This window comes from Ischnura elegans, chromosome 1 (assembly GCF_921293095.1).
Source record: "Ischnura elegans chromosome 1, ioIscEleg1.1, whole genome shotgun sequence".
NCBI lineage: Eukaryota > Metazoa > Arthropoda > Insecta > Odonata > Coenagrionidae > Ischnura > Ischnura elegans.
In genome coordinates this window covers 83,898,631-83,915,897 of record NC_060246.1, presented here as the reverse complement: position 1 = coordinate 83,915,897, position 17,267 = coordinate 83,898,631, and the positions used below count along the sequence as shown (strand labels likewise).

The 17,267-nt window shown below is 36.3% G+C and overlaps 1 protein-coding gene across 4 annotated transcripts in view; it reads left to right on the top strand.

Annotated features, from left to right (window-relative positions):
• LOC124164910 (protein draper) overlaps window positions 1–17,035 on the top strand; it is a 58,229-nt gene extending 41,194 nt beyond the window's left edge. For 3 of the 4 annotated variants that reach the window (XM_046542157.1, XM_046542142.1, XM_046542149.1), the window contains 6 exons: window positions 2,747–2,923; window positions 4,138–4,248; window positions 4,336–4,551; window positions 5,911–6,153; window positions 14,497–14,712; window positions 16,163–17,035. In XM_046542157.1, the coding sequence (XP_046398113.1) occupies window positions 2,747–2,923; window positions 4,138–4,248; window positions 4,336–4,551; window positions 5,911–6,153; window positions 14,497–14,712; window positions 16,163–16,353 (1,154 nt within the window). In that variant the 3' untranslated portion in view covers window positions 16,354–17,035. The remainder of the gene's footprint in view (window positions 1–2,746; window positions 2,924–4,137; window positions 4,249–4,335; window positions 4,552–5,910; window positions 6,154–14,496; window positions 14,713–16,162) is intronic. The other variant, XM_046542163.1, reaches the window with a different exon arrangement.
• Window positions 17,036–17,267: the final 232 nt, after the last annotated feature.

The window sequence follows — 17,267 nt, the reverse complement described above, 5'->3', positions numbered from 1 at the left end:
TTTCCACTGGTAATGACTAAAGCAGACTAGGACAGACTATTCCTATATTTTCTCAGCTCCTAATAATCAGTAAAGCGAACAGGGAATGAGTTCCAGTCTTCAATTGTCCTCGCACACAGGAAAGATATTCGAGTCTGAAGAGTCGCATCTTTGTTACTACTGAATCCATTGCGATGAAGATAAAATAAGTTGAAGACTAGCCACATTTTTTATATCATCAGTGATTCCTCGATAAATAAAAAATATTTGGTTTTGAGCAAAACGTAAATAATGTCAAGTAACGTTAAAGATAAATTCTTTTACGTTACTTGACATTGCTGAGCGATGCCATCAGGTATGTACCATGCATGAAAATTTGGTTGGTGGGAGTTAGTGACTGGTCAAGTGGGGAACGGGTGCGCTGGAGGGACGTGGCGGGTTGGAAGGGGGGACGGGAAGAGGAAAGGTATGATGTGATAGGCAAGGCACCTCAGGCCATTCGTCATACCATGTCACTAGGAGAAAGGGTAGGGTGAAGGTACGGAAGAGGTTTATTGCCACAGGTGATGGGAATAGGATAAAGCGGTATAACGTAATAATTAGCCGTGAAAGTGGAGCTGCAGTTTTTGAGTACCAATATTTTGTTATCAAAAACGTAGTTAAAATGCTATATCTTGAAGGATCACTGATAATTTTATTCAAAATTGTGAAATAAATTGCCTTTGATTATTATACAGTTGCAACAGATGATTTACTTTACGAGATGCAATACTTCAAAACATCAGTGATTTTAAACGGCAAAATAATTTCATGACATAATAGAAAAATTGGTAGAGAATCATCAAATAAAATGCTTTCAGTCTTACCTGTCATCCGCAACGTATTCGCCCAATCCGTGTCACAAATATTAAATTTCTTGGCGATCGGCGTGGAATCCAAAACAGCTTCGAAATTCTTCCAGTTGGACCAGATCCCCGTCGAATTATGGGCGTTCCATAAACACAATGAAGATGGTATCCTCACACAATCGAGCAAATATATGTACGATCTCGAGCAAACGCACCACTTGCAGGTTAACAGACTACATCTATCAAGGAAAAGACGGTTAGATATATATTTGGTGGAGGGGATTCTCCAGATATTCTTCTGGGATGGGGACGGAGTAGACAAAAATTTGCGCTCATTGGTTGAACACCAACCAATGAAGTTTTGAATACTTCGCCATAGTAAACATACATTGTCAACTCCGACGGTTCCCACCATAAGAAAAAGTAGGTACAAATAAAGCCAATGCTTCGCTCCCCGTTAGCTGAGAAGGGTGATAGAGGAGTGGATGAGTAATCAGTAGTTATCTTAGTTGACTATGGCCTTCACCGAGCAAGATCACATTACGTAGAAATCTTCTCAGGTTACCTTTCTGTACTGGGTTACAGCTGGCCGGCTGCCACTGTTACGCCCCCGCCCCTCTCGGTCTATTAGTCATCCGACCCGCTCTCATCCTCCAGCTAACTGAGGGGGAGGGGGAGAAAAAGGCAACTCCCCTCCTAACTTCGCTCGCAACAACTCCGAAGAGACATTTGATACGTACTTTCGGAACAGGGGTCGCAAAGTGAGTTGATACGAGACAAGCAGATGGTGGCGAGCCAGTCCTACATAGTATGACTTATGGGGGCCGTGTTACACTCTCACGCGTTTAGAAAATATGCATGTGAATCCGAGGGCCCGTTTGAGCTTGCGCCTTTTCCGATGTTGCCGTCGATACTATCTTCATTGCCTTAGCAGACACGTCAACGGCGCCCTCCGCTGCAGTTCTACTTCCTGCTTATTACGTAAATATCTAAGGAAAAATTATAAAATGTAAAATACTGCGTTTATTCTCAATAATTCGTTCTAGAGGGGCACTTTTCCTGTTTTGGGCCCAAGTGTGGACTTCGTTGTACGGAGTTTTCGTAATTAGAGAGGTTCGTTACGCTAGGTTTTTTTGCGTGCATTAACCATTGGAAGGAACCGGGACCGGGCCATTGACTTCGAAATAGAGGGGTTTTCTTAAAATTTCGTTGTATAGGGGTTCGTTGTATAGAGGTTTCACTGTAGTTATTCGCTACAAAGTAAAAACAATGCTTGTTATTTGGTGGGGATTCGGGTTGGTGGTAGTGTTGGCTTCCCATCCTATGGGCCTGGGTTCAAATTCTGTTTGTGGTGGAGATTTTTCAGAGACTGCCTGATCCATGCTAGAGTGCTTTGTAGAGGACACTTAAATTAAAGCACTCCACCTGTGAGATGGTGCATTAACGAGTGGTCTCCTTAGCACCTTTCTTATAAAGCAGCCTGGTTTCTCTCCACCCTTCTCTATGTCACTAATGACCTTAGCTGTCAGTTGTTTCCTCCGACTGCCATTGGTAACTTGGTTATGGGTCCATGATTAAAGCACAGATGGTAATATCCACACTATTTTATTTATCACTTAACCGACCATGGTTTCGACACTTCGTGCCATTTTCAATGTAATCCAACAAAAAAACTCAAACTCCTCCACCTCCTACCATGGCCTGGGTATATATACCGAGAGAGTTTTTTGTTGGATTACCTTGAAAATGACACCAAGTGTCAAAACCATGGTCAGTTAAGTGATAAATAAAACAGTGTGGATATTACCATTTGTGCTTTAACCATGGATATATCATTATTCCACAAAATTAAGCCGGAAACAATTTTATACGTTGGTAATGAGTGTATGCTAGGTGAATGATGTATGTGTTTATTATAGGTGTGTGCTCATGTCTACCTGGTTGGAGGGGGCCATCATGTACTATTCCTTGCCCAGCTGGAACTTTTGGCATGAACTGTAGTCAGCACTGCAGATGTTTGAATGGAGGCATCTGTCGACGCAACGATGGCACCTGCCGTTGTCCTCCTGGATGGATTGGACAACAGTGCACTGAAAGTAAGTTAAATCCAGTATCACTCATGGATATTATTTTAATTATTCAAGGAAACAACCAAGGTCTAGCCTGCAAGGCACCTTTACAGAGTCACCCTCAAGTGCTTGTGATTGCATAAAATTTATGGAAAAAATTGGTCACTTTCACTTAAATATAGTTGTCCTGATTATGCTTCTCTCAAAGATTTTTATGGTAAAAAGATTTGGATGAATGGATTCAGAAATATATGTTACTCCAACTAATCATTAATATTAGTTTATTAAGAATTACTCCTGTTATGAACTTGAAAAATGAAGGAGATAGTATTGCTGATTGTCTTTATCTTGTTCAATGATATTATGCATCTGAATAGCATGTATTTTTCACTGTGTGAATACAGTTACAGAGGTGACTTTGGTTTCTAAGGGTATGAGGCTACCAGTCCATCTTTTTGGCACATTTTAGTGGTGAAAATTTGAGGGAAAAATTTATCCAAAAAACCTTGTTAATATTGTCACTTATTGAAATCCAAGTATCCATTTTATATGAGCTGTAATGAAATAAATCGAGGTAGTTTTACTTGTAGTACAATTTGACTCATTAGCCCTGTTGTGTTTTTGTATTCAGTTTGGTATCTCTTAGTTATTCTCTTTACATTTTACTCTATCTTTGATTTGTTCATGAACACTGCTCTTTTTCTTCCCCTTCACCATTTACTCTACATCCTTCCATCCTCATCATAATTTTCAGCATTCTTGCAACTATTAGTGAACTCTCAATTTAGCCCTACTTTCCCTAGTATCATTCCTTTGTTCCTTTTCATATATATGTGACACCTCTGGGCCATCCTCATCCTCCTCTCTTAGCATTGACTATTTGTTTCAATCCAGTGCTCCTCATCAAACTCTTCTCTTCCCTTTTCTTTACGTTCATTAACCATTATCCTCTAATTCACTTTCCTATCAATAAATCTCTTCTTTGCCAACACCGTACTTATCTTTCTGTCCACACTCCTTTGTCTGTTTTCCTATAACATGCTCCCCAAGTGGTTTAATTGTTCTTCGTGGACAAGTTTGTGATTTACTGTTATATTAAAAGTTTCTTTCTTTTGTCTTAAAAAAGCACCTAGTGTAATGCCTCAGTTGTATTTTCAATATTTTTAATGTGTCTCCAGTGCACATTTCAGTTTGTCGAGAGGGATAATTATTTTTTAATGTGTCTCCATTGTGCATTTCAGTTTGTCCAGAGGGTTACTATGGTGATCATTGCATGATGCCTTGTGAATGCCCTAGTGAAAATTTCATCTGTCATCCAGGGGATGGATGTGTGTGCCGTAATGGCTTTACAGGTATGAAAATTGACTTCTGCTTGAGCCTTCGAATTATCTCAAATTTTTTTTATAATGAACGATCTGATCATAAGTTTTTTCTTACAGGAGAGAAATGTGACATTCCTACTCTTTCCAAAAATGTGCAGGAGAATCCAAATGATTCTGGATCAGGGGTTGTTGGCACTATCACAGGGCTGATTGTGGCTGCCATCTTGATTGTAATAATTTACTTGCTGGTCTGCTATCACAGGCGAAGAGTGGCAAGGTTGAAAAATGAGATCGCCAGGGTCACTTACATAGCGGATCCAAATCTCGCTCCAGGTACATAGTCTTCATCTTCTATTCTCAGTACTCAGCAATAGAAAGTGAAAGCCTTAATTTCCTTTTTGACTACTTAAATAATTTTTTAATTATTCTTTAGGTTGGGTCAATTAAAGTTTGTATTCAGTTCTTTGCCAATGTTTCCATATCACATATGTTTCTAGTGCATTAGTTTTTCCAAGCAAAATTAAGCAATTTATGAGGAAATGCTGTAAAAAAGATGAGATTTTCATATCTCTATTTCAAAAGTTATTGAATTAATTTCCTTTTTGACCACTTAATATAATTCTGTAGTTATTCTTTAGGTTGGTTCAACTAAAGTTTGTATTCAGTTCTTTGCCAATGTTTCCACAAATATATTTGTCTTGCTGAGTACATGAAACTTCATTTCAAAGTTGTAGATAAATAATTATGTTTTACGTATGAATCTTTGGAAGAAACTGCAAGTCTTGAGGAGGACAAATAAATTTGTGGAAACATTGGCAGAGAACTGAATACAAACTTGAATCGATCAAAACTCAAGATTAACTAAAACATTAATCTTAAAGTTAACATTCGAGGTATTGATATCCTTTCCTGTAGATCAGTTTTACCAGAAAAAATATTCATGGGTTCTATTTGTATATTATCAGTGAAAGTAAATAGTTTTAAGGAATTTGTGTTCGAAATATCGTTTGAGTTTCATTGTTAACTTTTGTACTTTCGTAGTAATAAAATCATTGCTTGTCAAAAATCTGCTTGGTGGTGCTTCCTAGTTGTGCCACTTGACATGAAGTATCATCAGAATCAGCTGTGTTGATACATCTGTATTTGAATCAACATCATTTCCTCATTATGGAATGTGGAGACAATGAGGATGCAAGACTTGGAAGCACAACTTAGTGGCATAGTAGGAGGGTCGTTAGAAATTGTTCCAAGGAATAATTCATAATTATTAGCCTTACAATGGACTCAATACCATTGATAAATCATCATTTTTAATATTTTCTTGTGTAATTCACTGCTTCTTTCGTAGGTTTATTAGTGAATAATTGTGTCTTAAGCAAGAGTGTTATATCTTGAGTGTGCACAATTCTGTAAATCTCATATATCATTGCCATCTTGCTTCATCCAAAAATGTTCAAATGTAATCTGTTTGGAACCTCATTATGTGTGCTTTGCATGTTTTGCCAAGACTTTGTTGCAATTATGCTTTGCTTGCATGCCAACTTTCCAACCTTCTGTTTGGTCCTTTAGAATTCTGCATGGTGTGTGATCACTTTATCAATTCAAAGAAACTTTGACGAGCAGCATATCCATCTTTTTACACATGTCAATGTCAGATTGGTAATGACAAATTTGTCTTTTTTCTTTCAATAGATCAGCATCATTTTGATAATCCTGTGTATTCTTATCAAAATTCTGGTCGAGGTGGGTCTGCGGCCAATGGATTCTCAAGTTGCATGATAGGAGATGGTTCTTCGCAGCCCCTCAACAACGTTAACAAGATTCGAAATGATTTAGGTGTTGGAAAAAATTTAACTAATTTAGAACGACAAAAGCTGGGCATTGGCTCCAGCAGTGCGATGGGCGATGATGATGACGACAACCTTAGCAATAAAGGTAGAGTTGGATTGTTGAACCCAACATTTGTTTTAAGCCTAAACATGCTAGTAGAGGTAGTTGTTTTAGAATATTCTTTTTTTTTTTTGGCACTAGCATTTTTCCCCCATCATTTTTATCTGAAGTTCTCTAAATGTTGTTCCTTTTCATTTCAAGTCCTTGCAAGAATCTCATTTGAGCCTGGCTGAATTTAGTTGTTGAAATGAGCATGATTTATGTTTTGTCCTGGCAATTAACTCTAATTTTCTTTGATGGCCATATTTTATTGTGTTTTGTGTTTGAGAACTCTTTCCAGTAATGTTCAACATGCAGCATTTGGTTGCTTGTTCAAACTCTCAAAAACGTACCAAGTTTATGCTCAGTTGTTCATTGAATCTCCTCTATTTCTCATTTCCATTTTTTTTAAAGAAATTTCAATGCTTGTAATAAATTTAAGGAATTTAAGTTCTTAACACGGTAGTTTAGCAGCAATCCCGATGAAACCAACATTCGTGTTATATTTATCATGAGACTAGTTCAATACTACTTGGCAATACTAGGCATCGGCTTTTAACCCTTGATACCATTTGGCAATATTCAAATACCAATACTTTGTTTCGGAAAATTTACTTCCTCAATCAGCAGGAAAATATATGCTAATAATTGATTTATCTCCTTGATATTAATGTTTCCACCAGTACATACTTAAGCTGTTCACAGCTACAATGTTCTACTTATAAGATGTCCCAAAAGTAATCACTTGATCTGAATTTTAAAATCATTACTGTACAGCTTTTCATTCTTTGAGATTAATGAGTGTACTGCTAGCAATGAAAATCCTCAAATTTAATTGAATCCCCTAATTTGTGCTACACTGGTTGCAACTCAGGAATGTCATGTGAGTGGCTAGTAATCAGTTATTTAGGTTATACTATGGTCGTTTAGTTTTTTTAATAAATGTCATTGAGTTTAGTTAGGCTTGTGTTAAATTTGGGTGTTGTGTTTTATCAGGTTTTGTCGTTCTACCAGTGTTGGTGAGAAGAGAGGTGCAGGGACGACGACTTGCAAAATATATTGGGGGGGCCCAAACCGGGGATCTTGCCCCGGGAAATTTTCTAAGTAGTGAGTTTTAAGTTATTTAAGCATTTTAGAAGAGTCATATGATCAACATTAGAACCCTGATTAATCGAATCTCGATATCCGGACACTCCGGGGAAAATCGACAAGCCTGATACATAATCATAATCATAATTTATTCAACATTAAACATAATACAATGTAATAGTCTTCGTCAAAGAAAAACTAAATCTAGAATATACAATTTAGAGTATTGCTCTCCAGAAATTCATTGAGTGAATAAAAAGCTTGAGTCACTATCCACGAGTGAAGAACACCTTTAAACTTTCTTAAAGTACAATTTCTTGCCTCTTGAGGTAAGTGGTTGAACATGCAAAGTTTAACATGGTCAAAAGAATTTTTTGTAGTTGACAGCCTACAGTGGGGCTGTAACAGATTATGTTTGAGCCTTGTGTTGTAATGGTGGACATCAGCACCAGTTTTATGGCTGTCAATATTCACTTTCACATTTATTAAACATTTAAATATATATAGACCGTACAATGTCATAATCCCTTGCTGCCTGAATAGTGGTTTGCAGTGTTCCCTTACGTTAGAATTGGTAATAATCCTAATGGCTCTTTTCTGTAGAATGAATAACTCTTTAGATGAGGAAGAATGGCCCCAAACCTCAATGCCATAGGAGAGGTGGCAGTGAAAAATGGCAAAGTAAACTGCTCGAAGATGTTCGGCAGGAATGAGTGTTTTCAGTTTTCTAAGGAGGAATATGGCTTTTGATAACTTAGCAGTTGTAGAGGATGTATGACAATCCCATGTTAGTCTGCAATCAAGGTCAAAGCCCAGTAGCTTTAAATTTCTAGTGTGGTACAGAGTAGGGCTTAAGGAGAACACCATTTGTTGGGTTTTATTTGTGTTAAGGGCAAGCCTGTTTGCTGAGAACCATTCTTTGGCCACTGAAAGGATAACATCCGAAGGATAGGTGGGGTCATTTAGATCATGTATGAGAGTAGTGTCGTCAGCATATAAGACTGACGTGCAAGGAAGATGGTGTGGGAGATCATTAATCAAAATTAAAAATAAAAGAGGACCGAGGACTGATCCTTGTGGTACACCATGTGTTACGTTAATAGGGGCAGACAGTGAATTATTCACTTGAACACATTGCGAGCGGTTTGTTAAGTAGGACTCCATGAGTTTTAATTCAGAATTATTGATACCATAATATTGTAATTTTCTCAGGAGTAGTGGATGGGAAACACAATCAAAAGCTTTAGAAAGGTCACAAGCTGTTAAAACAAGAGAGGATCTATTTTCAAAAGCCTCCAGTAAGTTATCGACCACATATTTGATGGCAGAAGATGTAGAACGACCTTGACGAAAGCCATATTGAGAGGGTGTAAATAGATTATTATCGTGAAAATGATTGTAGAGCTGAATTTTAATGACTTTTTCAATTATCTTACCAAAAACAGGAATAATAGAAATTGGGCGGTAATTTGCTGGTGAGGTTCTATCACCTTTTTTATGAATAGGAACTATTTTCGATATCTTGAGTTTTTTTGGGAATGAGCCTGACTGAAAGCAGGTATTGCAGATTATTGCAAGGGGTTCACTGAGTACATCTGCTAATTGTATGATAAGGTTGGCAGATAATCCATAAATGTCGGTGCAGTTTGATTTTCTGAAGCTTTTGATAGTTTTAAAAATGTCAGTGGGAGTAACCCACTGCCATTTGAAAGCAGGTGCGGTTACAGGGAGTTCTCTAAGAAGATCAGTGGCATCAGCAGATGGGCTCTTTAAAGAGGAGATGATGAGATTGATTGAGTCAATGAAATGCTTGTTCAGGCTTTCAGAACAGAAAGGGAGTTCTGAATTGAGATGTATAGAGCCAGTTTCAGAATTAATAACTTTCCAGGCTGCCTTTACTTTATTGTCAGCCTTATTAATTAGAGTACCATTTGCCATAATTTTTGACTGATTTATTTTATTTATGTACTCCTTCTTATGAAGAAGCCAGGCCTTCTTGTCCTCAATATTGCGAGAGTGACGATATTTGGAGTGAAGTTGGATTACTACAGATCGTAAATGAGATAATTCCTTAGTAAACCACTTATTACTGGGCTTTTTACCTTTAGTTTTGGACATAAGTCTTTTGGGGAAACAGTGTTCAAAGAGCAATATGAAATTCTCAAAAAAACAAGTGAAGTTATCGTTGCCATTTTGATATTGAAGGAGCGAAAACCAGGTGACATTGGACAATAGAGATTTTAAATTTTCACCACCAATATGAGAAATATACCGAGTAAATGTAGGAAGATGGGTCTTACATACGGGTTCAGAAACTCTTCTTTCAGTGGTAAATCTGAAGTCCAAAGCTAGGTGATCTGACAACCCTAAGTCAGTCACGTTGACATTATAAGAAGAGGCAGGTAAGCTTGTGATAATATTGTCAAGGCAAGAGCTGGCTCTTGTGGGCTCTCTGTTTACACAGTGCAAATTGAAGGACATGAGCAGAGCAATGAGGGAGTTTGTCTCTCTTGTGTCAAATCGAATATCGACATTTAGGTCACCACATACAATTATAACCTTACCAAACTTATAGAGAGTAACTAAAATTTGCTCTAGCTGTTGGCAGAAAATTACAAAATCACCATTTGGGGATCTATATAAACACACAACAATCACACCCATACATTTTTTCCTCACACCCATAACGGATTTTTGAGGGGGCTCGGGCCCCCTCAAGCCCCATGGAGCCTATGGAGAGGTGCCATGTAAAAGTTAAAGATTTCGTCAAGCTCTAAAATTCTGAATCACCATGGTGAAAATGTTTAATATTTACTAGTTTTTTTAACCCCTCCGTGACTGTGCAGTGTAACTGAGTTATTCCAAATTATGTTAATGTTGTATAATAGTTTTATTTTTTATTCTGTCCCTTTTATATTTTTTGTATTTGAAGCTCAACCACTTAGTCGTTATTTAGGCAACGAATGTTTTTTTTTTTTACATTTAAATTGTTTTTGAAAACTTCAATTTTTATTGGTGGAGTAACCGAGTTACCCACACAGCCGTTGGTGGGAAGAAAAAAGAACTTGTTTGATATATGAGTGCAGGGATAAAAGTTGAATGCAATAAATTTTATTATCTAATAACTTCCATAATGCCAATATTCTACATGATGGCACCTTTTGTACTTGTTTTTTTCATAGCATGTTAGTCATTGTACAGTTACAATAGCAAAATATGGAAGATTCCCGCCATTTCACACAAAATCAATGTAAAAATCTAAATTTAGCCTACAATGTATTTATAAATTATACAAAACAAGTTATTATATAATTAAAAAAAGATCCATGGTGTTGAATTGTCGCAAAGATTAAAATACAACCCATAATTTATGAATTTTAAATGGGGTACCAGAGATATCCCACACAGTCGTTCGCGTAAGTTTTCTGGGCACAGTCAGGAGTGTAGTATTATTCTTTTTTAGACCTCTTCTATTGTGTTTTGGTATTACATCAAATAATATTCAGATAATTTATGTTTCTGTCATCAGCAGACATTATTGAAATGGGTATCGGAAAACAAAGAATTCAAAGACATTAATTTTTGGTTGGCACTAGGTGCAGAGTTTTTCATACACAGAGCATGTCATTAATGTTGAGCAGTGGGTCATCTGCAAGCATTGGAAGCAGAGGCAAAGCGAGTTGTAATCGCATGAGTCACAGCCAGGCACTTGCCTGAGTAGACAGCAGGAGTATATGGAGTTGTGGAAAAATAAGAACAGTGACGTTATCATAGCTTAAAAGATCCGCGGCTGGGTGAAGAGTTAGTCACTAGATTTTCTCCATAGTTACATAGTTTTGTAGCCAACGATAGTAGCTTCTGTGCTACAGGAAAATTTCCCTTTCAACATAAGCTTTTCAACACAGGTTTCAAGCGTCAGGTTTTTAAGGCCAGTTGTTTGTGTGTAATCTTTGAAATATCAATTAAAACAATAGATCAAAATTATGTATCTTGCTATTCTTATGTAGTCATCATCGAATATGAGCGATAAAAGATTTGTTTATCTCTTGTTAAGGTATTCTCTAAGTCATGCTATTTATCATACTTTTTCTTTGGCTGTCTTCATGGTTATCTCATTATCTCTTGCTGTAGCATAATGAGTTTTATATCATCGACTGTGATACTTCTCCTTGATGTAGTTATGTTGTTCATGTGGCTTGATACCCTTCTTAAATTTTTAAAATATATCTGCTGTGTGATGTTGTATGGTATTTGGCTGTTGCATAAGAATTCAAATTATTCAATGATTTCTGTCTTTGACAAAGACTTCTTTCATCCTCAAAATCATATTTCCAATAGCATGTGCTTTATGATTGAAAGGAATCTTTCCTGAAATCTAATTTTAGCCTTGATTCCTATGTTATGAAATGCTTACTATGTATTTATTTTCTTTGTTGAAGGCTGCTGTTTGTTAATTTTTTGTGTGTGCCTGATGCCTTATCTTGTTTTTTTTTCTCATTTTTCAATTTAACTCCCTAAGGTCTAGGAAACTTTGAATGTATGGCCTTATCTGAATCCATGAATGGTTTATTGTGCTTGATGACTTACATCTGTTTACTTTTTTGCTTCAAGGATTGCAGCATCAATTATTTTTTGTGAGAATGTATGAATTTCATTTAAGTTTTATTTACAGGGCAAGAATGCTAGAATATCATGTGTGTATTTAATAATGTGTACACACGAAAGGGAATAGATAAGTTTTTGGTAAATCTAAATTGTGTGAGGAAAGAGAGTTTTTATTTTTGCATTATTGAAATCACGATCTCTCTTTAAGTTTATGGGACGATTCTTACCTTACATGAATACAGCTATCATTTATTTGGCAACTAGAAGTTCTAAATGATTAAAATATTCATTTGAGCTAGCATAAGATGTTGATAATTGGATTAAAAAATTAGGGAAGTACCAATCCAGGTTTTGATGTGAGTAATGTCATTTTCTCAGTGAAGATATTCATTCATGTGAGCAATTGTATATTTATATGTACTTTCTGCAGGTAGTAAGAGAGGGTCAGTGACAGGTAGAAGGAGAAGTGTATGACATTTAGTGGGTGGTCTATGAAGTCTTAGGGGGAAGGTATTTTTTGGGTGCATTTTTGGTGGTGTGTTGTGGTGCTTCTAGGTCATAGGGCTGATGTATTTGGCTTAGTTTTGACAATGGAACAGTAACAACACAACAGTTATGCAGGAGTTGGGAGGTATTTAATAGGCCATGTAATGTACTCCCTCATGCAAATGCAATTTCTGACTGTTACTGGTGTGCGGTTATTCCCAAATGCCCCCAAAAAGTAGAGGCATAGAGGCAGTTGGCAACAATGTAATATATAGGAAATATAGATAGTGTTTTAACTATTTTTTTCTTGGGTTTCAGGAGATTTTAGAGGGGGTGGATTCAATGACTTTTTATTGTATCTTGTCTCATTCACTCCAAATATTTGTGTGAATCGGTCAGTCGATTGTGTGTACCAGGAAAAACTTGAATAATTACTTCATTTTATAGCTGGAATTTGAAAATGCATTTGGATCCGAATCCGAAAAAATCCTGGAGCCATCCATCCCTAATGATAATTAAATTTGGAGGGGTGGGCAATCGATAATGGAATGATAATTAATGCAAATAAAACAAACTTGATAAGATTCAAGAAAGGTGGAAATATCGTATTAACCGACTACTGCATTATGGGAAAAATTCTTACAGGAGTTAATTGCTGCAAATAGTTAGGAGTGGTATTGAGTAGGGATTTACAATGGGGACCGCATGTTGAAAGCACGGCAACGAAAGCTTTTAAAGTATAATGCTTCTTGATGAGAACCATTGGAAAAAGCTGCACCAGTACGATAGATTTTGCCTACAAAACATTCGTAAGGCCTATTTTAGATTATGGAGGGATCAGTTTGGGATCCTTACGTGGGACAAGATATAGAACAACGGTCAAAAGTTCAATACTTAGCTGCTAGATTCATCACTGGGAATTTCAAAAGGAAGGCCAGTGTAACAGAGATGATAAATGTGCTACGATGGGAATCGCTTGAATTAAGGAGAAAAAAAGTACGGTTGAAAGGGATTTTTTAATCCTATGTTGGTGATCCTGCATGGATAGATATTAAAAATAGATTGAAAGAGCCACACTATTTGTCAAGAAAAGATCACAATCACAAAATAGACCCTCCAAAACAGCCCTCCAATTCGGCAAAACATTCTTTACTGCCCCTGGGGATAGAGGATTGAAACAGTCTTCCAGAATAGGCCAAAACAGAAGGTAGTTTTGGAACCCATCCTCATGCGAAATCATAAGTCCTTTATGAGAAAGTTTAATAAGTTTGTATAGTAAGGGTCTTTTCATTTTATATGATTTGCTGTGTTTGGAGTAATGTTAATATTGTATTACTTGTTTACGAGGTTTTTCATTTATGTGTATCTAAGTTACACCCGACTGAATAGTCGACTTTTAACTTCACTTTAATAATAATAATGTAGCCATTTTATCTCTGGTAACAATTTTGGGAGGCTCTTGTTGCATCTTCCCTCCTTTGCAGAAAGATTATAAATGTGTTTGCATGAATGAATATACATATGTATTTGCCTTTAAAATGGCTAATTGCTGATCAAAATCTGAGTAAAAATAAAGGTGGTAATGGACGCAGAAATGCCAAGATTATGATAATAATATTTATCAAACATTTCTTAACTTAACTTATATGGCTTAAAGGAATTGCTTACTCCATTATTTCCCATGGTCTTTAAATGATCACATTACATTTATTATGCATTCTTTTGCCTGTTTTGGCCTTTTCGTACGATAAATTTTTGAAGCTCTTTTTCACTTACTTTCTCTCTGAATAGTGTTGATGTCTAATCTAAATTTAGGGAGATATCATTTGAAATTTGCAGATTCTACAGTACCACTCGCATTCTTGAACTGCAATGTGAACGTAATTTTGATTTTAAAGGAGCACCATGATGTTTTCAAGTAACTCAAGGTTGTTATGCTTCGCTAGGTGGTGAAGCAAATTAATTCTTTGTGTCCATCATCCCAAGTCTGTGTTTGGTATGAGCAAACTGTATATGAAGTTTATTTTTAATTTGTGCATTCTCAGTGTTGAATAATCAGAGTTTTATGCATGATGTGAGCATGCTACGGAGTTTTTTGCCTTTGAAGCACTTGCTTTTCTGTTTGGCATGAGAGACGAAGAAGGTGACGTTTATGTTTTTTCATGGCAGGGGCATACGGGTTGTCGTGCAATGCTGCAACTTTGAAAAACCGTGATGCTGATGCTGGTAATCCGAATGTGAACATGTACCACAGCATTGAAGACGTGAGAGAGGGGAAAAGAATGAGGGACGGTGACGAATCAGATGACTATGATGACGGTAGGCCGAAAGTGGAGCACCTCTATGATGAGATCAAATTGAAAGATTCCATAGGGAAGGAAAATGGTGAGTATAAATATTTTCCTCATCAGGCATGGGGCTCATGGCATATCATGCATTCCACAAAGTGTAATAAAATATGTAAGGGAATTATTATGATATGGTGAGTGGGAAGGGCAAGCAAGATTGATGGATGGAATAAAAATACATAAAATTGTAGTGTATGTTGTAATTTGCAGTAATTTTTCCCAAGGAACACTACATATAAATTTAGGCTTCAGGTATGTGTTAGTATGACAACTCCTCCAAAAATTTGTTTTCTTATATCACTGACCTTATTATTAGGGGCTAATCATGGTTCATCAAATAAACTACAGTTTACCATTATAATATCAAAGGAGATTTGTATTTTTGTGGTGGGTTCCTGAAGATGATACAAAATGTGTTATTGAACAGCTTCCAAAAATTTGCTGTAATATTTATTAATATGTTATAATGTTATTTTAATCTTACATTTTTTTCCCATAACTCATGAGTTCTCTATTTTTTAAAGTTTTAGTGTAAATACACTTTTAAAGGTCATTTTAAATAAAATGTTATACGAATATCATGTAGATATATTCATATTTATGCTTGAATGAAAGAAAGGAATTTATGCTCTTCCTCGTATGGATGGCTATTAGAATTATTGGTGTTGATCAAATGATAATTACCTGCTGCTATTTTATGTTAATAAAGAATGACAATTTTATCACTGCTTATGTTTGTAAATTAATCGCTCATAATAGAAAAAAATCACTGCTTATTCACCGTAAAATAGATTAGTGTGGAAAAATGTTGCAGTGATTCCTTGTTGGATGACTCCAGCAGCATAACACCAATGAAATTGCCTAATTGCTGAGGCATTGACGTATTTCATTTAACTCCATTTCTGTTGAAAATAAAAGCTTTCCATTTTGCATAGTTATGCAAATACTTATTCAGGATCCATTGTGTTTCATTTAAATCCAGTAAGAAACTAGACCAGTCAGTTTTGATCTGTGGACAGCCTAAGCAACTTTGTGCGCTAGCAATGCTTCTCTGTTTTGGACTTCGGAAGCTAAAAGATGCAAATACGAGGCTTTTTAACTGCTCATTTGGCTATAATTTCACTGGGCGACAGAAAATATGAAAGTTAGCAATATTTTAGAAACCCTTCGATTAAATAGAAACTCCATAATTTAGAATTTGGTATTAACTATCTTCTACTGTACATATATAAAATTCTTGCTAAAAGCTACAGATTTATTTCCTCACCATCATTTCCGAACAGTCCAGCATACATTTGCTTTAATCTCCTATAAGTTTTATAAGTATGATCTTTAATCACAAGATTTGTCAGCTAATGGCAATCAGAGTTCAGTATATCATGTAGAATTTTACATTTGAAGTTAACTTTGAATGATGAATGGTGACTTAGTTGGAGGACTATGCATGTTGAAATACTCTTTCATAATATTGCTGCCTTCTTCAACAGAGCTTGAATATGATCACCTTGACTATACTCGTCCAGCCACTGCCTGGAAGCCTCATTACCAGAGGATGGCTAATGGACTTGGCAGCCATGGAAAGAATGCAGCTCCTTCAACCTCATCATCCAGCACGACTCAGAATAATTCATTACCAGATAATGATGGCATATTTAAGTCGGGCATTTATAAAAACTAATTGGTTAATGCAAGTGACATTTTGATTCCTTTACATTTAAGGATTAGAAGTATTTAATTGAAATTTCCTAGTTTGTACATTTGAACCAGGGATCTCAAACTTGGACAGACAATTGATGTGTACTCTGTGGTTAGTGCAATGTCGATATGGAATGCAGCATCGAAGAAAAGGTCAATGCAAGTTTTGGACCAACGACTTCTTCTGGAATGAAGCAATTAGCGTGCAGTTTTTCTCTTTATACAAGTTAATTCAATGCCTGGTCGAGGCTAAATATGATTGCTGGAGATAGAGGAGCAGGCATATCAGTTGAATCAGTTTGATGGCTCCGTGGGTAAATGAGTTGAAGACAAGCTGTGTGTGCATATGAATTTGTTTCATTCTATATTATGTGCAATGGCTTGGTCAATGAATCATAGGTTATCTGCTCCAAATTTTTGCTACATCATAAGCATTGTGCGATATAATTGATTTGGCGCTTTATCTGTCTCTCAGTTTCAATGCCAATAACAAAGGCTTGACCAGAATTAGATGTCTTTTCCATTATTTGTGGAATGTTGTTGTAGTTCCTTTACTTTAAGCACCCAAAATATTACTTGTAAAATATTTTGTAATCTCTATAATAGCTTTGTGGTCAGTTGAGGTGGTTTAACAGAAACATTGCAATGTAAAATAACCAAAATGGTGGGATGATGTGGATGGTTTCATTGTTAACGGGCTGGGTGCAGTTGTGTCATTGTGTTTATCTGTCTTGCTCATCCAACTAATTATCTCTACTTATGTGCAATGCCGAGAGTTAAAATGCAAGCTTCAAGAAAATCATTCCTGATGATTGAGGTATTTGCGAATCGATTCTGTTGCAGATGAGAGAATATAAGATAAGAACAGATTGTAAGATAATATTTTCTTGCTCCATA